Below are 26,547 nucleotides of genomic sequence, written 5' to 3'. Positions count from 1 at the left end.
AGGCTAAGACACCTGGCATAAAAATCCCCACCATCAACTTAATGTAAAACCTTGTGCCATTATCCTAGCATGAGTTTCTAATAGTGCTAGTTTAGAATTGCCCTCTGCTGGAGGCAGGTTTCGGGGACCACTGGAGCCACTTCACTTACTGTCTCATACTCATACCAAATGGCATCTGGAATGTATGCTTTTACTTGCTCCACGCCCTAGGGGAACAAACCAGGAAGTCAGGTTAGCACCCCTCTTTATGGTTTATGGAGCACCCCCACATATCACTCCCCAGGGTCATCTGAACAATCCTAAGAGAAAAAAAGAGAACATCCCATTCCACTTGTGAAAAGGCAAAAACTGAGTTTATTCAAAACAAAACTATTCCTAGAAATTAAGTTTGTTTTTCTACAATGCCCTGCTTTTTCTAGGAGAAGCAGAAAACGTTCATTCATTATGTCATGGGGTCCAACAGCTGGGAGGAGACTGAGCCAGCCAGGCCCCTGTGGGATACTTCCAGCAGGGCCATTTGTTGGTTAGCAGGACCAATCATGGTTAAAATGTTTAAATGGTTAAAATGCCAGCTCAAAGGGCCTTTGATGTTAGTACATGGATGATCCTCATGTTTACAAGAAGAGGATTGTAATCTGGGTCCTTCCCCACTCTTGCCAACTGACCTCTTACCCAAATCACACTCAGTAAAGATATGTTGGCCCTTCAGATAATGTAACAAGCCTCTCTTGACCATAACTCTTCTCTCCTTCCTTGCTCCTTTTCAGTTTCTTTCCAAATCAACATCAAAGCACATCTCACTAGACAAGTGTAAACATGGATGGATGATCAGCACACACACACACAGTAGGCATTTAAACCCAACATCAGTGCTACACCATATGCCTAAAGACATTGAAACCAAGAATTATCTCTTTTTTTTTTTTGGTACTATAGAATGAACCCAGGAACATTCTATCTCCAAGCTACATCCCCAGCCTTATTTTATTTTTTATTATGAAATAAGGTATTTCTAAGTTACTGAGGTCTCACTAAGTTGTTTAAACTGACATCAAATCTATCTCAGCCTCCCAAGTATGGGGATTACAGGCATGTGCCACCATGCTCAGCAAAATTACAACTTTTCTAATTTCTAAACTTTTAGCCAGATATGTGACACAGACATATAATCCCAGTACTTGGGAGGTTGAGACAAGAGGATCACAGGTCTTAAATAGCCTTAGCTACTTAGGCCCTCCACAATTTAGTGAGACTCTGTTTTAAAATAAAGAATAAAAATAGAGCTAAAGTTGTAGGTCAGAGGTAGAATGTCCCTGAGTTCAATTCCCAGTTTCAAAAATAAATATATAAATAAAATATTTCATGATGTCTCTCATTTATATTTACACTTAGATTTTAATTAAATCATCAATACTCAGGATCTAGTTATTCAACTATGGAATCAGGGAGATAAGTGCAATATTTTACTCTGTTGTTTGATTATGAACATACTTGATATAAAACAGGTGTAATGAGGAGCCCAGGCCCCCATAAGAACTGCTCATGTACATCCCACGTGGTTGGGTCCTGGTAGAACCTAGAAAAACAAGATGTAGTGAGGCATGTGGAATTTCCAATAGACAGCAACAGTACTCTACATGTCCTAACTGGACTTGTTACCACTAAAAATGTTAAGTGAAATTGCAAACTGAAGAGGATTCTCTGAAGATCAGGGAACTCACTCATGTACCAGGGGCCTTGCTACTGTCTCCCCCTTGGTGTGAGCATGGTAGAAGAGGGTGTAGAGATAAGGTAGCAGGGTATAGCGAGTGTTCAGATAATGTCTGGAGGAATTCAACAGCAGAGAGTCAGTACCAAAGGCAGCAGGGTCCTGGTCCTAGAAGAAAACAAAAGCCATTACTGAATATTTTTTTCTAACACAGTTTTAAAGTTTCCTCATGACAAGGAGCTTTCCCACATTGTAGGTAGCAATGTTCCCACCTGGAGAACATCAAAGCATTTCCATAACTGAAAGTATCTTGGGTTAATTCCTTTGCTATAGAGCTGAGAAAATAACAACAAAGATAACAAAACTTCCTCGTGTACAATTACAAAAATGTGGCAGAAGCAATTGTGATAAATAAGTTCCCCAGGGGTTGCCATGGACACAAAGGGGCCAGAGTGGACCTTGCTCCCTCCAGAGGGGTTAATCTTCCTTTATTGAGGATTTTCATAATATTTCACTTAGAAAATAACAATACTAAGTTGTACTTAAGTTGGTTATACCACTAAAATTGTTTTGAAATCCATTGTCATAAGTCACATTGCCTACCACCATGATTTAGGATTCATTTTTTCTTTCCATGTACTTTTATAAATTTGTAAATTTAAAATCTTACATCTATCTTGGGCGTGGTGGTGCATGCCTATAATCCAAGTACTTGTGACACTGAGATAGGAGGGTCACAGATTTGAGGCCAGCCTCAGTAACTTAACAAAACCCTGTTCCAAAATAAAATGGACTGAGGGTATATACCTCAGAGGTAGAATGCCCCTGGGTTCAATCTCCAGTATCCACTCCTCCCCCAAAATATTACATCTAGTTTCATCTGTAATGTTTTTACCATCAGAATGGTTTATTGTTCTCTCTCCCAAAGATAATAACCTCTATTTGTTCTCTAATATAATTTTTTTCATACATAGTGTGTAATGAAGTCATAAGGACAGGTTTGAGAAGATTTTACCCACGATCAAAGAAAGAACTATTCAGAAGGAAAATCTAATTTTTCTACATTCCAGAGTAGAAATTCACCATAAATGATTGACACTCATTTTTTTTAATTGCCCTTGCAATTTGGAAGAAGTGAAAACTACACATGTCATGTCTAGACTTGTCTTCCTGCACCATATTGCTGGGACTAAATTGTGGACGGAAATTATCTGAATTTACTACTTTCTTTTGCTCATTTCCCTCCAAATAGAACTATCCTGTATTCCAAGTTCAAGGCTCACGAAAACCCTAAGGCCAAACCCAAAATAAAATAATGTCCCACATCCTCCAACTTTCTGGTTTCCACCTGAGAATGCCTAGAGCCACACTTTCCACTGTGGGGGCCACTAGACACTTGAAATGTGGTAAGATTGAGGGACTGACCTTTTATCTGTTTATAGTTCATTTAAATATAAATCTTAAAATGGAAAATATTACTTTAATTGTAAAGTGTTATTTCAGTGTAAAATATGTTCAGTGTAAAATAGTATTTCCATTAAACAGAACTCCATAGTTTTGAAAGCATTACATCTCACTTCAACTGCTGAAAATTTACCATTTAAGTTGAGATATGCTACAAGTGTAAAATGCACACTGAATTTTGAAGACTTAATAGAAAAATGGATATAAAATAGCTCATTTTAGCAGGATGTGGTGACCCACACAGGCTGAACGGGGAGTACCACAGGTTCAAAACCAGCCTCAGCACCTTACTGAGGATCTGTTTCAAAATAAAAAGATAAATTAATAATAATAATAATAATAATAAAGTCAGGCATGGTGGTACATGCCTATAATTCCAGTATTTGGGAGGCTGATACAGGAGGATCACAGGTTCAAGGAGGATCACAGGATCACCTCAGTAAGTAGTGAGACTCTCACCAACCTAGTAAGACCCTGTTTCAAAACAAACAAAAATAAACTAATTAATTAATTAATGAAAAGGTCTGGGTGTGTGGCTCAGAGGTAGAATGCCCTTGAGTTCAATCCCAAATACCACAAAAAATAGCTCATTAATAATATCATGTCTTGCCAAGCGTGGTGGCACACGCTTGTAATCCCCGCGCTTGGGAGGCCAAGATAGGAGGATCGCACAGGTTTGAAGCCAGCCTCGCTGGTTTAAGAGACCCTGTTTCAAAATAAAAATATAAAATAAGTCTGGGAGGGTAGCCTGGAGGTAGAAGGGTTTCCAGGAAGCCCAGTACCACCAAAAAAAGTAAAATAAATAAAATAAAATAATAATATCTTGTGTTAAACATAAATTTAAATTATACATATATATATACATATATATATATATACATACTGAGTTACATAAAATATATTTTAAAATGTCTTCCTCCTTTTACTTGTTAAATTTGTGTGTGTGTGTGTGTGTGTGTGTGTGTGTGTGTGTGTGAGAGAGAGAGAGAGAGAGAGAGAGAGAGAAAGAGAGAGAATGAGAATAGAGGGGTTGAACATAGGAGAACTCTACTTCTGAGATACACCCCCCAGTTGTGTTTTATTTTTAATTTTAAAAAGGGATCTAAGTTGCTGATAGCTTTGCTACATTTCTGAGGCTGGCCACAAACCTGCTATCCTTTTTTTTTAGCCTCCTAAGTACTGGGATTAAAGGCATACATCACTAGGCCAGCAACTAAATTTAAATTTAAACTGGCATGTGCAGATTTTACTATAATTCAATTTAACAGAGATAGTATATAAGAAAGAAAACTAGCACTTGAACCTAGCTTCCTGGGTAAGCTGAGTGTTCTTATCTGTTTAAGCCCTTTCCGTTCATGAAAAGCTACTGCCTTATGCTGCTGGCAAGCTGTTTAGATATTGAGAAATAGTTCATCCCTCTCTATCTTACTGGTGACAGGGAAAGTCTCAGGCTAAAATGCTTGGAAAGATTGACTGTTAATTCTTCCGTGTTAGAGATCTGTCAATGTACGAAGTCAAGAGCTTGAGATAAAAATTATCATTAGGAAGTTACTCAAATGAGTCAATTGAAAGTGAAAACACTCAATCTGTTATATTTCAAAAGCAGATTATTTTTTAAAAAAAGAAAAAACAGCCGGGCGTGGTGGCGCACGCTTGTAATCCCCGTGCTTGGGAGGCAGAGACAGGAGTATCGCGCAGGTTCGAAGCCAGCCACGCGCGCTGGCTTAGGAGACCCTGTTTCCAAATAAAAATGTTAAAATAGGTATGGGAGTGTAGCCCGGAGGTAGAAGGGCTTCCAGGAACCCCAGTACCACCAAAAAAAAAAAAAAAAAAAAAAAAAAAAAGAAAAGACAACTCACTTTACTTGTTCCTGCCATGACTATAAATACCAATTATCAGACACTGGACCCCCTTCTATACACTTGCCCATTAAAAATATTTTGTAAATCCATCTACTTGGGTGGCTGAAGTCAGAGAAGCACATGTTAAGGACCCCTAGGCAACTTAGAGAAGCCTTGTCTCAAAAATAAAAAAAACATAAGGTAAAATAAATAAAAAAGGCTTTGGATATAGCTTCATGGTAGGTGATCCCTGGGTTCAGTCCCCAGAACCACATATGCACTGCACACACAAACACACACACACACACACACACACACACACACACACACACACACACACAATTTGGATGGAAAAGGGTAAACGTTGAATGAATTATAAGAAGTAGTATGGGATGGTTTCTCAAACTATTCATTTAAAAACAGGTAGATGTGTATGTGTGTGTGTGTGTGTGTGTGTGTGTGTGTGTGTGTGTGTGTGTGTGTAGTGCTGGGGATTGAAAACAGGGGGATTCTAACTCCAAGATAAACCGCTATCTTTTTATTTTGAAATGGGATCTCACTAAGTTGTTGAGAGCCAAGCTAACTTGCTGAGGCTGGCTTTGATCTCACAATCCTTCTTTTTCAGCCTTCCAAGTGCTGGGATTACAGACATCTGCCACCATGCCTGGCTCAAAATATTAAATATTATAACAAAATTTAAAAATAATTCAAATCACCAACCTTCCCCTCCCTAAAAACCTTTTCCCTGTTTCCTTTAATCTATGAGTGATTTCTTTTTATTAACTGATATAAAATACTGAGTTCCAATTGTTTTGTCTTCTGTAAGGTGATGGTAAGAACTCCACACAAACTTTAACAAATCTTCTCACCTTTATGGATGAGATTTCAACAACAAAATCATTTAATATATGCTTACCCCATGCCAAACATTCTCATTTGGATACCCTGATTTTTACCCATATCATGCAAGACTTTTGTATACTTCTTCTGCAGTTAGAATCACCCTGTAGGTTTTCTCCAAGCCTTCTTTGAGAACAAGTAGATGAGACAATCCAGGATGTTTCCGTCACTTTTCTTAGAGACCTTACCCTGAACTCAGGCCCATTGTGATTCCTTGATAGCGGATAGAATGCTCCAAGCTGCATCCACCTTCTGCAGAGCTCCTCTGTGACATTTTCTGTATAACCACAGATGTTGGCTCCTACCTGAAAAATTAACACACATAGGACCAGAGTTTTCATTGAGAGAGGCATAAGTATAAACCTTTTATTTATATAATAAGGGGAAAAAGAATCTCCTGTTGGTGTCATTCTGTGTTTAAGAAGAGTCCAGAGCCCCAGGGTAAGACCCCAGCCAAATAAGAGAACAAATAAGTAAGCATCATAGAATAGTCTGAAGAGGAGAAAATTGGCTGGTGGTATAAATGATATTCCTTACTTAGAAGACTCTTCTTCTTCAATATTCAATCTTCAGTTCCCAATTTCATAATTTTCACTGATGCTCACCTAATGGGATTTTTCTGTAATGTGAATGCAATTTACTCATGGTGTATCTTTCTCACGTCCAGAGATTCCCTGGATTACAGGTATGCTATGAAGTGTCACCATGCTATCTTCAGAAGACAGCTTATACTACACATAGAATTTGATGTTTTCTAATACATATCATATCACAAGAGGACATACACTTTAGTTTATCGAACAGTCTTAAAGACTAGTAACTGAAGTCTCTAATCAAAAAGGGTTAGAGTTCCTTGGTTGGGAATGAGGCTCACCATGGGGATGCCAAACAGATTGAATTCAAGGATACTGGGGATGGACCATCGGAGGTCATCCCATGTGGCTGCGTTGTCTCCCAGCCAGTGAGCAGCAAATTTGCCAGATCCAGCAAAAGTAGAACGGGATAAGATGAAGCTTCTGTTATTGGAGAAGACAGAGTTCATGGCCCTGAAAAAGAATAAAGCCAGTTGCATGTAAGGTAAACTGTAAACCTCTGGAACCCACCCTAAACTAAGGGAAGCAAGGAACTTTTCAAGCAAACTGAAATAAAAATGCTTTGGGGAAAATAAAGAGCTCTTTCTTCATTCTGAGTAATGTTTCAGATCTCACATAAGACTCTAAAAACATCTTTATTTTAGCCTCCAGAGAAATTTCTCTATGTTCCTATCTTCATGGTTATTTTTTCTCCATCTTTTTAGATCTGGTTTTGGTCTGGCCTCTTTGGTTGATAATACATTGTAACTACATTTAGGTTATTGGTTTCATCTTCTCCCTTTAGACAGTTTCCCTATCATCCCCTGGTTCTACTCCTTGTTGCCCATGGATGATCCAGTTTAGCATAACCACAGTGCAGGTTGGAGCTTTGTGTGCTCACTTCCTCTTGGTATAGACTAGCAGACACTTCATCTTTCCTCTACTGGCATGAGTTTGAGTGCATTCTGCAGTCACCTATCATGAAAGAAACACATTCAACCTAGATAGAGTGAAACTCAAATAGGAATGAACATATCAGAGGCTCTGGTTAGAGGCAAGCCATTATGGTAATACAGATTAGATAGCAATCAGGTTTTTTCCAGTTTAGAAATAAAGCCTTGTTCAGAGATCCTTATGTTTCTCTTTTTTATTCCCCAGGTCTGGTATATTTATTGTCAGGGAGTGATCTCTGGGAGGATCAGATCCCTTTCTTCTTTGAGCAGAGAAAGAGGTGAATTCCACTTCGTCATTCACTGTCTGGAAACTACTGTCTCCAAACTATTGTTTAAGTTAAGGTTAAGCTAAATTTCTGGTTATGATTTGTCTCCCTGATGTCCACACCCCCCACTGAATAAAAATCTTGTGTCTTTGGTGATCCTGCCTCATGCTCAAAGGCCTAGTTCCATTTATCTCCTCTGTTTCCTGGGATTGAGACCACTGACACAACCCAGAGAAGCTAGAAAAATACCCTCTACTTACTACTACTTACTCAATCATCGTTACCTTTTAACTATGATAGTTAGCCATAACTATTATCCAACCCACTCATGATTTTATAGTACTTTTATTACATGACAATGCTGGCAGTAAAGCTATGTGGTAGCTATGTTTCCATTCTACAATAGTTCCTGACTTTTCTGAAAATTTATTCCCACTCCTTCCCACCTCCCATTCATAGATAGGAAGCATTTTTTTTTTTTTTTTTTTGGTACTGGGGTTCCTGGAAGCCCTTCTACCTCTGGGCTACACTCCCAGACCTATTTTTACATTTTTATTTGGAAACAGGGTCTCCTAAGCCAGCGCGCTGCTAGCTTCGAACCTGCGCGATCCTCCTGTCTCTGCCTCCCAAGCGCGGGGATTAGAAGCATGCACCACCACGCCCGGCTAGATAGGAAGCATTTAATTGAGGTATAACAGAACAGAAAGGTACTGGGATTATAACTCCAAATCTCTCATTTCAGAGATGAGGAAACTTAGTCTTATTCACCTTGTTTACTTTACAGTGAAGGTAGTACAGACAGAATGAAGCCAGAAAAGAGAAAATCAGAAATCTATGTCCTTATTATTGGAGTTTTGCTTTTATTGAAATTCAAACATACTGATCACTTACTGAATATTCTCTCTCTCTCTCTCTCTCTCTCTCTCTCTCTCTCTCTCTCTCTCTCTCTTTCTCTCTCTCTCTCTCTCTTTCCTCTCTCTAATGGAACTTAGCATAATGAGGACAGAATCATGTTAGAAAATAATGGACACAGTCTGTCTCAGATTTATTAGGTACCCTGTGTACCCATTCTGTATTTATTCCTCTAAAATGTCTTAAATGCACACACTGTTTGTAAGGGTAGAGATACAGGCAGGAGTTTGCCATAAAAGAACCTACAGCAAGAAAAATATGAGTATCTAAAATTATTATATAATATTGGCACATATTAATCATACTACAATATGAAAATATGCATCACACAAAAAGGAGCAATAGTCTATTCCAAGAACTGTCATATTTCCAGAATTTCAGAATTTATGTGTGGGATAAGGGCTTTTTTTATTAATTTTTGGTACTGTAGGTTGAACTCAGAGGCATTCTACCAGAGCTACAATCCCAACAATATTTTAAATTTTTTTGGAAAAAGAGTCTTCTAAATTGCTGAGGTGTGAGAGCTATGTGTTCTGCCAAGTTCCCTTGAAGGTCAGGAAGCAGCTCCAGGCCTCTTTGCATGTCTCCCAGTCTAGACATCTCAGAAAATTTATTGGTATGATATACAGCTTGAGATGTTAAGAGTGGTCACAGGTGTTCCTTGCTTCTATTTGTAAAACAAAGACTTGCTTTAAGTTTGAGATTAGTCTTTTGTCTTTACTTACACACATCCATTGTTGCTTTAAGATAACCTTGTAATGTCTGAAATAGTTAACTCGTTCATGTAATCGATAGAAGCTTTCTCTATAAAAGTCTGATTGCTCTATCAATAAAACATGCAGTTGTACATGAAACTCTGCATCCCCTGTGTCCTGTTCAGCGCAGCTTTTCCCTTGGGTCTCCAGTGCACTAGACACTGACACTGAGGGACCTCGCTAAGTCATTGCTGAGACTGGCCTCAAGCCTTTGAACCTCATGACTGAGTCTTCCCAGTACTGGGATTACAGGTATGCAGCATCATGTCTGGAAAATGAAGTTTATAGGTAAGTAGGCGCTTGCAGAATGGACAGAGCAAGGAAGATCATCTTGTGCGGGTCAAACAACACATAAATGAATGGGTAGCATTCAGACTTGGAAAAAACAAGGAGTTATATATTATCATAGTATAAAATATGAGTGGCAAAGATGCAAGAAATTAGGTTTTGAAGTATCTTACAGGTTGTACAAAGGTGATTGGATTTTATTTTATTGTATAAAAAATAGTGAGCTACAAGTAATTTTATCCTAGTGAAAGAAATGAGAAACACTGAGCCTCAGAAAGATCACTCTGACAACAATGTGGAACAGTGTGTTTTTTTAATTTTCGCATCCAAATCATGTAAGAAAGTGTAATGCCAAGTTTCCCACTTGGAAGTATGGGATATGGATTTGCTACCAACCAATATTGGGAATTTAAGAGTTTCTAAATGATTAGCCACAGTACAGAGGGAGGTCAAGACAAGGTAAGAAGAATGGTGTGTTGGACTTTAAGACGTCCAAGTAGAGAAAGTCAGAAGGTCATTTTGGATATTTGTGTCTGAAAATCAGAGACTTTTAATTCAACTAGGATTATAAGTTTTAAATTTTTAAACCTTAAATTCAGCTAGAATTATATATTTTAAAACCATTAATACAGATTATAGTAAAAACATTAGGAAGGAATAAATTACCTATGAAAAGAGAAGTCTGAAGATTGATCTCTGGGACTCACTGGTAGAAAAACAGAGAGAAAAAATCTAGATACAGATGGATAGACAGATAAGAAGAAACAACAGGAACAAGATCAAGAGGCCAGATTGGGTATTATCTCAAGAATTTGCCAAGCCAAGGTTTAAAGGAAAGGCCATGACTTTGTGTACCACAGAGACAGAAAGTCAAGTAAAGACAAGACTGTGACATGTCCTGTAAGCACACCAAAGGCCCCATAATGGGGCTGTAGAAATACCAGAATGAAAGGAGATGAGCAGAGAAAGGTCAAGACTTTAATTCTTTCTTATGGCACTCAAAGATCTCCAACAGCCCTTCAAATACTTCAGTTTACTCATCTCTGTTGCAAACCTAAAATGAAGATCTTCTTAGGTTTAGCCCTAAATTTCTTGCTTTCTCAGGTATCATGAGCATGTTTTACCAAATTCCAATGAAGAAACTGAAGAGAAAGCTATTTCTGAATTTATATCGTCATTAATAAAATGTATGCAACAAGCTGCATAAAGGAATGGAATGTTTGGCAATACACATCTTTCTCCTTAATAGGAGATTTTCATAATGAGTGGTGGTGGTGGAGACACTGACAGTGGTGAGTGTGTAACTGGAGTAAGATGTGGGGAGGTGAGCTTGAAGAATGTCATGTAATATTTACTGATAAATATATGACATTTAAATAAATTTGAATTTTGAATGAATAATGAGCAAATTTTAGTATGCCCAATGGAAATTTTACTTTGTGCCCTGTATTTTTATTTGCTAAAATTAAGCAATGCTAGAATAGTAGTCATAGTGCATTCAGTAATGGGACCTGGAAAGAGATGACTTCTATGTAAGGGCTTTGAACATCTTACACGTTATTGCCTATGAGTATCTTTAAATAATAATGTTCCTTAGGCATAAGCCAATCAATACTAATCCTGTATAGAATGAAAAAAATGTATGAGAGAATTTCTTAAGTATCCTACTAGAAGTTTCATTATGCTTAAAACTATAGAAAATATTTTAGCAATACACTTAGAAAAGAGAAATGTCCCACCCCACCTTCCCAAATCTGAAATTGGGAAGAGAATTAACTCCTTACAAGTCTGTGGCTCTTGCCATGGAGTAGCCATACAAGCTGTGGACATCATAGTGAAGGCCCCAGTTAAACTCTGAGTCCATGCAGAGAGTTCTTGCAATCAACGAGTGGTTGAGAATGCCTAGGGAAAAATACCCAACAGTGAGGCAGGGCTCCACCAACCAACACTAAGAAAACAGCCCTCTCATCTTCTTCCCAGTACCTGTAACTTCCTCACCAATCTCCACTTAAAAAAACCTTTCGAGATTGTCATTTCTATCTTAAATACTACTTTCTACCTGGGTCCTTCCTATATCAAGCCCCCTCCCATGAATCAACAAAACTAGTTTTCATTCCTTTGTGCTCACAAAGGATGGCAGTGAGTGGATGGTGGTGAGTGGAGGCAGTTAGGAAAACTACCTGGAGAAATAGGCAGCTGCTCAAAGGTCAGAGAGATGATTTGAATGTGCACTCTTCAGGTAATGAGTGCCCCTGGAGCACTATAAAAGAGCAATGATTAAAATAAAAGAAAGATGCCATTTGGGTGGTTTCATAAATAAGAATACAAATCCTGAGAAAACCCTGAATAGAGAATCCCTGTCATTTCTGTAGTTTCCCTTTCCTGAAGCTAAAATGGTCAGCCTTTAGTTCCTCATGTCCTGCAATCTTTCTTCCCTGTCTTCTACCTGTGGACCTGTACCTGGGGCCACTTCTGCCTTCCTTTGGGAATTCTTGCTCACATATAAGAACTCAGTATGAGGTACAATTACCAAAAGTGGTGGGACAAGCAAAGAATGAGGTTAAATTTTTCCCACCATAGTCAAATTATGAAACCAACCTAGATATCCATAGATGGATGAATGGATTACAAAATTATGAGACATAAACACAATGGAATTCTACTTAGCAATAAAGAAAAACAAAATTACGACATTTGCAAAAATGGAAGGACTTTGATAATATTATGTTTAGTGAGATTAGCCAATTACAGAAAGTGAAGGGTTATATGTTTTCTCTAATATGCACAAGCTAAAGAGCAATTGAGTTGTCAGAGGGACTTCTAATAAGGGAGAAAAAACAGAACCAGAGAGACCTAAGGGGAGGGGAGAAGGAAGACTGAGACTTATTATTGAATTACTACCATGGAATATGTGTACATATGTGAAAATACCAACATAAATCTCAGTATTTTGTATTAGGAAATGGGGAGGTGGAGGAGGGGGAGAGAAACAAGTGCTATGTGCATGTATGTCACTGTCAACATGATTTACAATATGATGTGAAATTATAATGCACCAATAAAAGCACATAACTTTTCCCACCAGCCTAACAGAACCAAGGTTTGGTGTCAGAAATTAAATTTAATTATAAAATGTAAGAAGAATTTGTATTTCTGACACAGCTTAGTTTGCAAAATGAGATAAATAACTGTAATCATTAAAAGGACTCTTACATTTTCCTAGTCAAAGTTCATTACATCTGTATTTTTATCAAGCTAATGTGTACTCTGCAATCTTGAAAAGTGGCTGATCTTTGTGAGTAGATAAATACTGAAGGTATAGAGTGACATGTTTTCTAGAACAAGCAGAGGGTGATAAATTGAGGCTTTTGTGCAGAGCAAAAAGAAAAAAATGTGAAACACAAAAATCAAACAGGTTTGCCCAAATAATAAGATTAAGAGATTAATAAAAATGTGATAAGCTGATTCAGGACAGGGAAAATTTAAAAAACAAACAGAAAATACAGACTGAATAGAAACAAAGAATTAGTTAGGAAAGCAGAGAGTAGATTTTTCAAGAGGTTAAATGGATTGAAGCCAAGACTTCCTCCAAAACAATAATTTCCTCCTTCAGTAAGCAGCAGGGGCCAATGAAGAAACTAAATTATTGTCTCCAGGTTTTTGCAGGGTGAGCCTCTGTTCCCTTTCCAGTAGAATAAAGAGATGATACTTGAATATTATACCTCCCCTTGAATTAGGCTGAAGCTGTGACGAGATTCTGGCAAAGGCATGTAGGTATATTAGATTCCTTCTACCCTCAGTTTCCTGTAATCCATGTGGCTGAAAACAAAGGCCCTATGGTGGTAGATTAAAGACAATGGGAAAACAAGATATCTGATGCTGCTTGAACGCAAGCCACCCATCCCTCACTGGAGTGTGATTTGGACAAAAAATAAATTTTTAGGATTTCAATCCACTGATAAATGGGAGCTTCTTTGTTTCCACAGTACAGGCTACAACCTATTCTATAATCCCCACCACACCTCAAAACAGTCACACATGCATATATTCTTTTAAACCCAAGGATTGAACAATCACCCTTAACCAAAAATGGTAAAAATAAATAAATAAATAGAAGCAGTAAAGAACTATTGATGCCTTAAACTATTGATAATGGGAGGAGAGGAAGGAAGGAAGGAAGAAAGAAAGAAGGAAAAAGGTATTTAATATAAATGTACTTCAGTATAAGGTGATCTGTACGTTAGAGTATGCTGAACTCCATAAACTCTAAAATGGAACCAGCTAAGGGCTTTACAAACAGTGAACAGATTGAAAGAATTTGGAAATATGAGCTGGGGATGGTGGTGCACACTTGTAAACTAAGTACTGGGGAGGCTGAGACCAGACAATGTCAGGTTCACAGCCATCCTCAGCAACTTGGTGAAGCCCTCCACAGCTTAGTTAGACCCTGTTTCAAAATCAAGCTGAAAGTATCTCTTAGAGGTAAAATGCCCCTGTCTTCAATCCCCAGAATTACCAAAAAAAAAAAAAAGTAAAGAAAAAATTTGGAACTCTGGAGTGGCAGGAGACACGAGAGGCACTAGATTCAGACTAATTGGTGTTCACCACATGCTGCCTTTGGGTTATGGCAGCAAGAAGGTAATCGGAGACCAAGCAAGGTCACAGAGTCAAGGAGAAGACTGGTCAGGAAGCCCAGGGATCCACTGGGCTGGGAAGTGAACCGCTTTTACTACATGGTCGAATATGGAGGTTGTTTTAACATGTCTCATATCTGCATAATTAGCAAACAGGTGAGAACTTACTGGGCACGAAGGGTGGGAAATTCAAGATGTTTGACTCACACCTGTGATCAGAACCTTGGTGAAAGCTGGTTACTTCATCCGTTTCCTTCAAAGACACAAAATGCACAAAACTGAAAATGTTACTAATTGAAAATTAGTTGTTGGGACATGGCTAGCAAACTAGAAAGAAGGTTTCCACAGTTTTCTACTAATTAGCCTTTGAATTTTTAATAATCTCCCCAATGTTTCTTGACCTCTTTTTTTACCTTTAATAAAATTTATGAATGTTTTATAAAAAATATAAAATTGCCTTTTATAAAAATTATAAAAATTGGAATAGGTTATATCTAAGGTATATTATGCTTCTAAATTATATTGGGCACATTTTATTTTTTACAAACTGATTTATGTCTATTAATTAATAAATATTTCACTGGGTATGGTTGTGTACATCTGTAACCCCAGTATTTAGGAGACAGATAGGAGGATGGCAGGTTTTAAGCAAGTCTCAACAACTTAGAGAGACCGTCAGCAAAGTGGAAAGACTCTGTTTTTAAAAATAAAAAATTAAAGGGGCTGGGGATGTAGCTGGAAGGTAGAATATCCCTGGGTTTGATCTCTAATCTCCTTTACTAAAAAAATCAAATTGAAAAGGAAAGAAATATTATTTCAAAGGCCAATCTTTTCCTTATAAATTGTGAGAATTTAGTTTGCATTAAGCTTCAGTAGATGTAAAGAACCTAAGATAGGATAACCTTTCTGTTTTATAACTTTCTCTTACTTTCATTTCACTGAATGAGGAACAATAAGAGAATATAATTGAGGTCAAATCAATTTTCTTAAAATTAATTAAAAATACATGATGTCTAATTTTGCTAGCAAAGATATCATCAAATTTCAAAAACATTTTCTAATGTGTTCCAATAAAAACCATGGGGCCTCATTAAATGTGTGATTAAATTTTTATGAGCTAATGCTATAAATAATAGCAATTATAACTTTTAATAAAGCAGTATTTTAAGGCTAAAAAAGTTAATGAGTTAATGAAGGAAACAGCCATGACCATGAGAAAACAAAGAACTTTATTGAAATGAAATAACCAGTTAGTGGCAAATTCAGAAAAGAATTCAGGGGATTTAGGAATCTAGCTTGTTATATACACCTCAGCACTGAATAAAAGAATTTTGAATACTGATATTTCAAGCAAACTATTTTATTACAGACCAGGGTCGGTAGTCATCTGAAAATTTGGCATGCCATTTCACAAAGAAAACTTGAAGCTGAAATGGTAACTTACAATCCACACTCCATCAAACTCCAGACGATTATGAAATTCACCGAACTCCTGTGTCCACCACTGAGTAGTCACTGGATTGCTAAAATCAGGAAAGACAGTTGGTCCAGGATAGCCCTAGGGAACATAGAAGAGGCTGGGCAATTTGTTCTTTGGTTCCATTATTCATCTATTGTTAGCTACAGTTTCTTTTCCTAGAAACTCTGCTTTGCTTATCACCTGAGAGTTGGCATTTGTGACTCTCCCATTCAAAACAACTAGAGGAAAATGCATGCAAATTGCAAAAGGAAGTGAAAAGGAAAGGAAAAGCAACTAATTAAATGGTAATTCATTCTATGCCTTTTTCCATAACAAGTAATATGTTATTATGTAAAGCCAATTAGGAGATGAATCATTTATTAAAATACTGGATCTTATTGGGAGATGAGCTATTTAAACACTGGATTTTATTGGGAGGTTGAACTATTTAAAATACTAGATCTTATTGCTGAATATCATTTTGGATATTCTGGGTCTTTTGTTTTTCCCCATGAATTTTAGGGCTGATTTCTGTAGATCAGAAATAATAGAAACTTCTCAAAAGAAGAAATGCAAATGGCCAATAAATATATTTTAAAAATGTTCAACATCTTTATCAGTCAAGGAAATGCAAATCAAAACCACACTGAGATTCCATTTAACTTCAGTTAGAATGGAATTCATCCATAACATAAACAATAATACATGCTGGTGAGGCTATGGGAAAATAGAAACTTTTATATATGCTCTTGGTGAGACTAAAAACTAGTACAGGCATCATGGAGACCATTGTGGAAATTTCTCAAAGATTGGGGATGAAACTGTCATATGATCCAATGATAATACTCTCCTGGGCATCTTTCCAAAGGAAATGAAATCAGAATATTATAGTTATACTGCAATCCATGTTTATAGAACCACAATTAACAATGGACACATTGTTAATTGCACAAAGTGTCCATGGATGAATAGATCACAAAACTATGGTATATTTACACAGTGGAATTTCACTCAGTCATATAAAAGAATAAAATTATGTCCTTTGCAGGGAAATGAATAGAACTCAAGAAAATTATTTTGAGCAACATTTTCCAGTCTCCAAAAATAAATAGATGTATATTATCTCTTATATGTGGAAGTTAGAGAGAAATTCAAAAATGAGAGTAACATTAATTAAAAGAACAGAGAATCCAATATAGTAAATAAGGGAAGAGAGGAGGATAACAAAAATGTAGAGTACAACAGTTGAAATAATTATATATATAGATATGTAGAATTTCAGTTGTACATCAGTCAGTTTTAAAAATAGTAATGAGAAAAACCTCTAAAGCCATAAAATGAATAACAATATTTTAGGTTGCCTTTGTCCATCTTCATACCCAAGGTACAAATGCCCACAAACAAATGTAATTTTCCCTGACTTTATTGAGAAATTACCTCCCCAAGAGCAAATCCATTGTTCTCCAAGATCCATACTCTCTTATATCTTCCATTATTATAGGTCATGTAGTTAGGGTCCTGGAGGATGCCAGAATTCTAATTTTAAAAATAGGATAGAATTACTTTTCTAAGTTTCTTCTGCAGTTTGAAAGGAAAAGAAGGGGCAAGAGGGTTTGGAACATACCGTAATAATGATGTATTTCTGGCCATTGTCATGTAACTCCTTGACAAAATCTGATAGATCAGGATAAGCTTGTTCATCAATAGTGAAATCCTTCCCTCCATCCATGTAGTCTATGTCAGAGTACTGGACATCCTGAAAAGTAGCTCTGGCCAATTAGAATCTTGATATACCACTGGGCTGATAGAAAGTATTCCAGCTCTGATTCCTGACCATTAAAGCAGAAGCCATGTTTTTTTTTTTTTTTTTTTTTTAATAATTCTAGAACTTCCATGGCTGGGCTACTTCTTTGAAGTAAATAAGCCCTATTTGAAAGGTGCAGCTGTCCTTAGGTTGTGGTACTCTCTCCTCATATTGACAGAAGCATGTCAGAAGGTATCGAGAAACTTGACAACAGAAACTGCATCTTGTTCATCTCTGTGACTTGAGCTGTCTGGATGCTTAACATGTAGCAGGTGTTCTCAAACTGTTTATTTGCATGAACGTGTCAGTAATGTTATAACTATTCACTACCTTAGATTTCAACCACAGAATACAGCATTAGAAAAGAAAATTTCCTTTTCACCTTGTAAAACTTCTGGAGTAATGATTAGCGAATATAAATAACAAAGAGATAGAGATTTAACTAACCAAATTCATATGCATGCATTCTTTCTAGTGTTGCATAGCAACTTAGGCAGAGCAGGTATTATTCTTCATCAAAAGATGGAAATGCTAGGAGGTTAAGTGATATTTTTCAAGATCCTGTGATTGGGTAGGTGGAGAGCTTTGATAATAGACAATTTGGTCCATGATGCTCTTTTGTCTTCAGTCTGCTACCTACCTTGAAGACCTATGAAAGCCTTTCTCATGGGATGATGCATTAGGAGGTTCTCCTTAGTGGCCTGTTACCCACTGTGGCATCATTTGTTCTCATACCAGATGGTCATTTGGGACCCAGATGTTCCCTGCAGCCACATAGAGTGAAGCTCCCAGCCACATAAGAAAAACTTACTTGTTTCTGAACTGGCAATACCTCAAAAATACCCTTCCCATCATGAGCAAGAGGCTAGATCTAAACCAACATCACAGCTGGAAGCAAAACAACTATACTTCCATTCAGATTCTGTCAACTAAATAAGTTTATAACCATGGAAAAGTTGTTAAAACACTGTATCCCTTTAGAGTATAGGAATAAATGAAGACTAACTATGAATGGTAAAGCCCTTTGTTTATTTTACATGTTTATATGGCAAAATTTGGTCTGATTCCTTCCAGAACTCATGGCTTTCAGATAGCTTATATAGAAAAAGTAAAAGTCAGTATAATCAATTTCCCCTAAATACCAATACAACATAGTGAACATATAATTTATCAGAGGAAGAATGATGGTAGCCCTCCTTGCTACTCTGAAAGGGGACTGAAGAATCCTGGATCAGGCTAATTATTTCCACCTATACAAGCTTCCTTCAGACATTAGCACATAAATTCTTGAGCTACAGTTCCCCAGAGCTAGTCCAAAATAAGTACTTTTTTTTATAACTTTTCTAACCACATGTCATGCATCTCCTGTCACAGCTTAATAAATATTATATACTTAAATATTATATTTTAATTTATAGGTGGATAATAAGATGGAAACTGGGTAAGGGCTAATTGGGTGGTGTGTGCATGTATGTCTCCACCATCTTGCATGCCATCAAGATGTTTGAACACAATGCACCAATAAAAAAATTTTAAAAAGATATTACTACCAATTGCACTAATATGTGTAGGGGGGGGAGGAAGGGGAGCAGGTGGGATGTGGATAGAAATACACCAAGAGCTGTGAACATGAAATTTTTCATCTTATTGAACCCTGTTGTGATGTATAATTATTATACATGAATAAAATAAGTTTTGAAAACTTAAAAAAAGAAAATTAAGGTCGGGCGTGGTGGCGCATGCTTGTAACCCCCGTTCTTGGGAGGCTGAGACAGGAGGATCGTGCAGGTTCGAAGCCAGCCTCAGCTACTTAGTGAGGCTCTCAGCAACTTAATGAGACCCTGTTTCCAAATAAAAATATAAAATGGGTCTGGGAGTATAGCCCGGAGGTAGAAAGCCTCTGGGTTCCACCCCAAGTACCACCAAAAAAAGAAAAAGAAAATTAAATACTTTGCAGTGACAGAGCTTGACATTAGAGTTGTCCAGATCTAGAAGTAGTGTACATTAAGAGGAACTCATTTACTTTAAGTCATTTTAATTATTGTATCTGGCTGGCCATGACACTTCAGGTATTGCCGTCTTTCATAAAGCAGTAACCAGCTGTGAGGAGTTCCTCCTCTCAGCTTAGATTATGCATTTAAGACACATCCATCAGTCTACCACAGTGAATCATACATTCTTATTTCATAAAGACATAATATAATTCCACCATGTTTGGACTATCTCTCTTATGTGAGTTCTGATTACTTTTCTTCTCTTGCCAAGAAGCAGTCTTCCTACTGGTTGAGTTCTGAATCTTGAAGCAACCAAAATTCATTGTCTTCCTTTATTGCACCAGAGCAATAAGGCAAGAAAGTTATTAAAATAATTCAGAAAAGAAGAACTAAAATTATTTCTATTTGCAGATGACATGATCCTATATTTATAATACCAAAAATCTCAACTAAAGCTTCTAGAGCTTATTAACAAATTCAGCAAAGTAGCTGGACATAAAATCAATCTAAAATATCAGTAGCTTTTCTATATGCCAACTACAAATCCACTGAAAAAGAAATTCAAAAAACAATTTCACTCAAAATAACCTCAAAAACAGTAAAATACTTAAGAATAAATATAATCAATGAGATAAAAAAACCTTTACAGTGAAAATTATTAAACGCTAAAGAAAAAAATTGAGGAAGCTCTTAGCAGAAGGAAAAATTTCCAATGCTTTTGCATAGGCAGAATAAATATTATAAAAATGGCCATTCTACCAAAAGTGATCTACAGAGTGAGTGAAATCCTATCAAAATGTCACTCTTCACAGATCTAGAAAATTTACTCATAAGTTTAATATGGAGAAACAAAAGACCCAAAATAGCCAAAACAATTCTCAGCAATAAAAACCATGCAAGAGGCATCACATTCCTGACTTCAAATTATACTATAGAGCTATAATAATAAAGCAGCATGGTAGTGGTTAAAAAACAGACACAGACACGTAGACCAATGCTACAAATAGAAGATACAGATATAGTTTCATGCAGCACAATTTATAATAGCCAAAAGATGGGAAGATCTGGAGAACATTATGTTAACTGAGATCAACCAAGCACAGAAAGAGAAGGGACTTGTGTTTTTATAATATGCTCAAACTAGGGAGTATTAGGGATACCAGAGGGACTCCAGACAATGGAGGCAAAACCTCACCAAAGCTAGAATGGAAGGATAGGAGATTAAGAAGGCTGAGGTTGATTAATGAAGGAGCTACATCCAAATTTGTGTAAAAATATAAATATAGCATGGTTAACCTGGACACTCATTGTTGAGAGGAGGGGAGGGAAAGTGGAAGGGAGGGCACCAAGCATCATATGAATGTATGCCATTTTCAATATGGTCCACATAAACATAAATTTTTAAAATTTTAAGTAATTACAATATGTAGCTAATCAAAATATTGTCAAGCATCCATTTAGAATACCATGAAATGCTTTTTATCTGTTGATCTCAACCATTGGTCCAAGTCTCTAATAGATGTTTTCAATAATAAAAGTACAGAGAACTAACACTGTTATCAATAAAGTTTAAGTTTCACATATTAAAAAAAGAAATAATTCCACACATTTATCACCAATTGATTTTTGACAAAGGTTCCAAACACATACGTTAGAAAAAAAGATAACCTTTTCAACAAATTGTGTTGGGACAACTATTATATATTTGTAGAAAAATGAAATTAAATCCCTCCCTCTCACCCTGCACAAGGGACAATTTAAGATGGATGAAAGACCTAGAAATTAGACAGAGACTGAAGTTACTAGAGGAGGGCCTGGGTCCAACATTTCAACACAGATTTACAGGTAGAAACTTCCTCAAATAAGTTGAGGAAATTAAAATAAGTAATAAATGATATGACATTAAACTAAAATGTTTCTACTCATATATGAGAACTATCAAGAGTCTAAAATTAGAACTTTCAAATGAGAGACCTTTGCCAACTATTTCTCCGATAGATGACTAATATCTAGAATATACAAACTGCTTAAAAGACTTAACATTAAAAAACAAATCAATCAATAAATGTGCAATTGAACTAGACACTTCACTAAAGAAGAAATACAAATGGCTAATAAATACATGAAAAAATGTTCAATATAATTACCAATCAGGGAGATGTAAATCAAAACTACACTAAGATTCCATCTAAACTCTATCAAAATGGCAATAATCAAAAAGTCAAAAAAAAAAAACACAGTAACTTCTGGAAAGGATTTGAAGAAATAGGAACTATTCTACACTGTTGGTGGGATTGCAGACTAGTTACAGCTGCTATAGAGATTAGTGTGGCAATTCTTCATGAAATTGGTAATGGAGTCACCATATGATCCAGCTATACAACTCCTGGGTATCTTTCCAAAGGAAATAAAATAATAATATTATAGTATCATATGCATATTAAACATGGTATATCTATGTTTATAGTAGCATAATTCACAATAGCCAAAATATGAAACAACCTAGGCATCACTCAATAGATGAATGGATTATAAGATTATGAGATGTCCACACAAAGAAATTCTACTCAGCAATAAAAAAGAACAAAATTTTGTCATTTGCAGAAAAATGGATGAACTTGGACACTATTATTTTAAGTGAGATTAGCCATTCTAATGAAAGATTAGTCATTCTAAGAAAGTGAAGGGCCATATGTGTTCTCTCAATGCAGAAGTCAGGGAATAATCAGGACACTAGAGAGACTCCAGATAATGGAGGTGATACCTCAGTGGAGGGAGGAAAAGGTCTAGGGAAAGGGGCAGGGGAGATGGAGGATCAATGATGGAATCATTTCTATGAACAATATGTGCATATATGAGAAGACCAATGCCAATCTCAATATCTTGTATGGAGAAGGGTGAAGCGGGGGAGGGAACATGGAGAAAGCCCACCAGGTACTGTGTGCAAGTATGTCACCATCGCTACGTGCATTATAATGTGAGACTACAATGCACCAATAAAAGTATATAAGGGTGGCTCACACTTGTAATCCCCGTGCATGGGAGGCTGAGACAGGAGGATTGCACAGGTTCGAAGCCAGCCTCAGCTACTTTGTGAGGCTCTCAGCAACTTAGTGAGACCCTGTTTCCAAATAAAATATAAAAATATAAAAATAATAGGTCTGGGACTTCCGGGAAGATGGTGACTGAGAAAAGAAGCATTTATGAGCCCTGCTAAAGCTTGATCTCTATTGCCACAAAATCAGCGCTTTTCATAGCCAGAAAATGCCATCAGCAGAGAAATTAAAAATGTAAACACAAGGAACAGAGAAAAAAAAGACTAGAAGAACAACCAGAGACCAGAAATCAAGCCTGCAATTCAGCAGTGGGGCCACGCCATCCTCATCTTCCCTCACAGCACCAGGATCCAGAGAGGAAAGGTAAACAAGGAGCTGAAGTGAGCAGCTGCAGATCATCCGGGTGTAATTTAGCAGTTCTTTCAGCGCAAAGAACCTCTAAAACTACCAGTGGTCAAGCTCACCACGCCTTCTAGGGACTCAGAACAGAGCTCAAAACCAGAAAAGAAATACGCCAGCCTCACAGCTGAGGGCATGGCAGCGGCTCCATATTGCCAGCAGCGCCAGCCTCTTGGCCGAGGGCGTGGCAGCAGCGCCATATTGCCACTGGTTTATATATCTGCCTTTATAGCAGTACTACACTGTTTCAATTAATGTAGCTTTATAAGGTTTGAAATCAGAAAATGTACAGCTTCTAGCTTTGTTCTTTTTCAAGATTGTTTTGGGTATTTAGAGTTCATATTTCAAGTTAGGATGGATTTTTTTTCTGGAAAAAATGTATGATAATTTCACCTTAAAAAAAAAAAAGAAAAAATCCTCTGGTAAGAAGGAAAGCAAAAAGAAATATTGAAATGTTATCTCTAAGTGATCAAAAGTTTGATATCAGACAAATGAATCTGTTATGTGAGATTATCATTGTTAATTTTGGATAAATTGCTATAATATTAGATGTCAACCACTAAGCCAAGCATGGGAGGGAGGGATGGAGAGAGAATGGGGTGGGGTTCGGGTGGGGGCTGACTGGGCGATGTGTGCACATATGTCTACACAAGTTTTTTTTATCCCATTATGATGTATGAATACAGTGCACCAATAAAAAATAAACATAAAAATAAAGTATATAAGAAGATGGAAACTAAAATTCAGAAATATTAATTAACCCAATACTGCATGGGTCTATGAAGAGGCAAGGCTAAAATCCAAATCCCTACCTGTCTCCATCTGACTCCATAAATTCTGCACTTTGCATAATCAGAAAGTTAATTCAACATACAAATTTCTGATAGTATTTCTGCCTAGAATTTCTATCGGGTTTTTTTTTGGGGGGGGGGCACTGGGGGTGGAACCCAGAGGCTTTCTATCTCTGGGCTATACTCCCAGACCTATTTTATATTTTATTTGGAAACGGTCTCACTAAGTTGCAAAAAGCCTCACTAAGTAGCTGAGGCTGGCTTTGAACCCGTGCGATCCTCCTGTCTCAGCCTCCCAAGCACGGGGATTACAAGTGTGCACCACCACGCCCGGCTGAATTTCTATCATTTTGTCTATAATTTTTTCTAATAAATTGAACTCAATACAAAAAAAGGAAGATAAGGAATAGTGCCTAATGCCTAATAAGAGAAGTTTCAACTTACATATGGAATCCCAGCTTCGCGAGTTCGGGTTACAACCTCTTTCAAGCCATTGATGCCACCATAATCCCTACGACTAAGGTGGAAACCAAGGCTCCAGTAGGAAGGCAAAAAAGGTCGTCCAACGAGCTGGAATAGAAGTAAGGAAGTGCTCAAACTTTATAATATATACTTTGTAGCACCAAGTTCAACACTGGAAGCATTAACTCCATCTCACTTTTTATAAAGTCCTCAGATCTGAAAATGTCAGAAACAAGAGTAATTTAATATGCTAAAGTAATCTGCTAAATCACACAACTCACATCTTTCTTTAGGAACTACCTAAACACATTCCCAAATGGCAACATCAGGAAATAATAGTATTTTCAGAAAATGGTTGAGTAATGCTATCCTCTTGGGTAAAAAGCAGTCATGACCATTCCCTGGATAAGTCTTTTCTCAGTTTCTATGATGTGATAAGGTCTGAGGTGGGCACAGAGGACATATGGCTCTAAGCAAGCATAGTTTATGCCCTCACTGTACTTAAAAGGAAGGCAAATGTGTCTAATGTAATTTCAGATCTTGGAATGTGTCATGGGCAAAATAATAAGGATTCATGGATGATGAATGGGACGAATAAAGAAATACTGAAACATACTTAAAATTTTAAGTTGTCCAAGTTGCTGGAGACAACACTTTGAAAAGACTTCAAACAGAAACCTGTCCCACCTGTTCCCTGAAGGTCTCTGCCCTCTAATATGATGGTGCTTTCTCCCACACCTATGAATTCCCATATGATTTATTTGAAAATCGTTGACAGTATAAGTGATTTCTATTATGACTATTTCAGAATGTATCTATTCTCTTATTTCATTATAAATTCAATGGCAGCAAGAACCATACTTTCATGTGCTTTTATGAATCATCCTGAATGAATTTCTTCACTTTTCTGTGCCTGCGCATTTCAATCTATAAAGCAGAAAATACTTTACACTAAAACTTAGAGTGCAAAAAACTTTACCTATTAAAAGTTACTTCTCCAGCCTATAGTATGATTCAAATATAAATAGCTAGTAAAGTTCATTCCACATAATTTTGTTTCTCCTAATTTTTTTGTTGCATAAGTGAACTTTGCTGATTTGTGACCTTAGGTCTTTGGAATTATCTGTCATGCCTGGATGGATGATGAACACCTCAAAAGAAAAATGGAATCTGACTTGTTTTTGCATTTCTCAAGCCTTGCACAGTGCCTCCTTAGCAGGAAGATGGCATCCAATAAATGTCATCAAAATAAACAAGCAAGGAAAGCCAAAGACTCATGACCCCTACATTTATAGTCCACCCTGTCTACTAACTTTTGTTTTTCTCTTGTTGATTTAAATAAATGTAAGACACAACATCAAAAAACAAATGGTTCTCTAAATGCAAACCCATACCTCCAGGTATTCCTGAACCACCTGCTCTGGAGTGTTTCCCAGGAACACATAAAAGTCAAGAATACCCCCAATTGTACGGTAAGTGATAGCAGGAGCAGGCTGAAGAACGACCTCTGAAAGAATTAAAACAAGAGTGATTAGCATCCTCTTGTCGAAAGTAGACTTTTCTCTGGAGTATGAACAGTTACGCCATCTAAAGCAATCTTTCTCATTCTCAAAGGGATAAAAATCAAATGCTCATTTCCTTAGAAAACCGTCAAAGTTTATCAGTGTGTTAAGTCACCAAGAAAATAATAAATTTTGTGTTTTTTAAGAGAGTGCAGAACAAATTCTATTTTAATCTAGTTACATAAAAACACTAACTTCTGGGTCTTGAGAGTGGTTTTACTTAAATAAAAAGCTTTTAAAATCCATACTAAATAAGTTTGTCTGTAATTGAAATTCAAAATTAAACAAAATACTTACTATTTTATTTATAATATTTATATATAATAATATTTAACATTTTAAATATATTTTTATTGGTGCATTGTAGTCAAACATCACAATGGAATACAAGACTTGTGAGGATATCCACGTACACATTGTCCAATTAGCCTTTATCTGATCCCCATCCCACACCCTCCCCTTCCCTCAATCCCATGCTTGATTTAGTCATTAACTTTGATATATTTGTTTACGTACATTATGTGTTTTATAATAATATTTAATATTAAATAAAAATTAGTGTGTCATTAACCAAAAACCAGAGGAAGAAGAGTAGGGGGTAATTCAAGGGAAACCTATGAGAAGAGCCCACAAGATGCGACCTGTTGCCCACAGATAGGCAATGTGGTAGGTGTTGGAATTCATAGGTATCCTTGGAATATGTCTCTCAGTGGATCTTATGTGCAAA

The 26,547-nt window shown here is 36.8% G+C and overlaps 1 protein-coding gene across 1 annotated transcript in view; it reads right to left on the bottom strand.

Moving 5' to 3' along the window:
• LOC308266867 (putative maltase-glucoamylase 2) overlaps positions 1-26,547 on the bottom strand; it is a gene marked incomplete at both ends in the record, with an annotated part of 68,018 nt that overhangs the window by 27,100 nt on the left and 14,371 nt on the right. Inside the window, 12 exons of the mRNA XM_080701255.1 lie at positions 150-206; positions 1,492-1,576; positions 1,722-1,876; positions 6,102-6,218; positions 6,788-6,959; positions 11,444-11,561; positions 14,462-14,546; positions 15,738-15,851; positions 17,190-17,288; positions 17,377-17,508; positions 24,241-24,366; positions 25,653-25,765. Coding sequence (XP_080557381.1) covers positions 150-206; positions 1,492-1,576; positions 1,722-1,876; positions 6,102-6,218; positions 6,788-6,959; positions 11,444-11,561; positions 14,462-14,546; positions 15,738-15,851; positions 17,190-17,288; positions 17,377-17,508; positions 24,241-24,366; positions 25,653-25,765 — 1,373 coding nt within the window. The remainder of the gene's footprint in view (positions 1-149; positions 207-1,491; positions 1,577-1,721; positions 1,877-6,101; positions 6,219-6,787; positions 6,960-11,443; positions 11,562-14,461; positions 14,547-15,737; positions 15,852-17,189; positions 17,289-17,376; positions 17,509-24,240; positions 24,367-25,652; positions 25,766-26,547) is intronic.

The sequence above is a fragment of the Muscardinus avellanarius genome, assembly GCF_963383645.1.
Source record: "Muscardinus avellanarius genome assembly, chromosome: 9".
Classification (NCBI taxonomy): Eukaryota; Metazoa; Chordata; class Mammalia; order Rodentia; family Gliridae; genus Muscardinus; species Muscardinus avellanarius.
The sequence above is the reverse complement of the archived record's forward strand: the minus strand, read 5'-3'. Positions and strand labels throughout refer to the sequence as shown.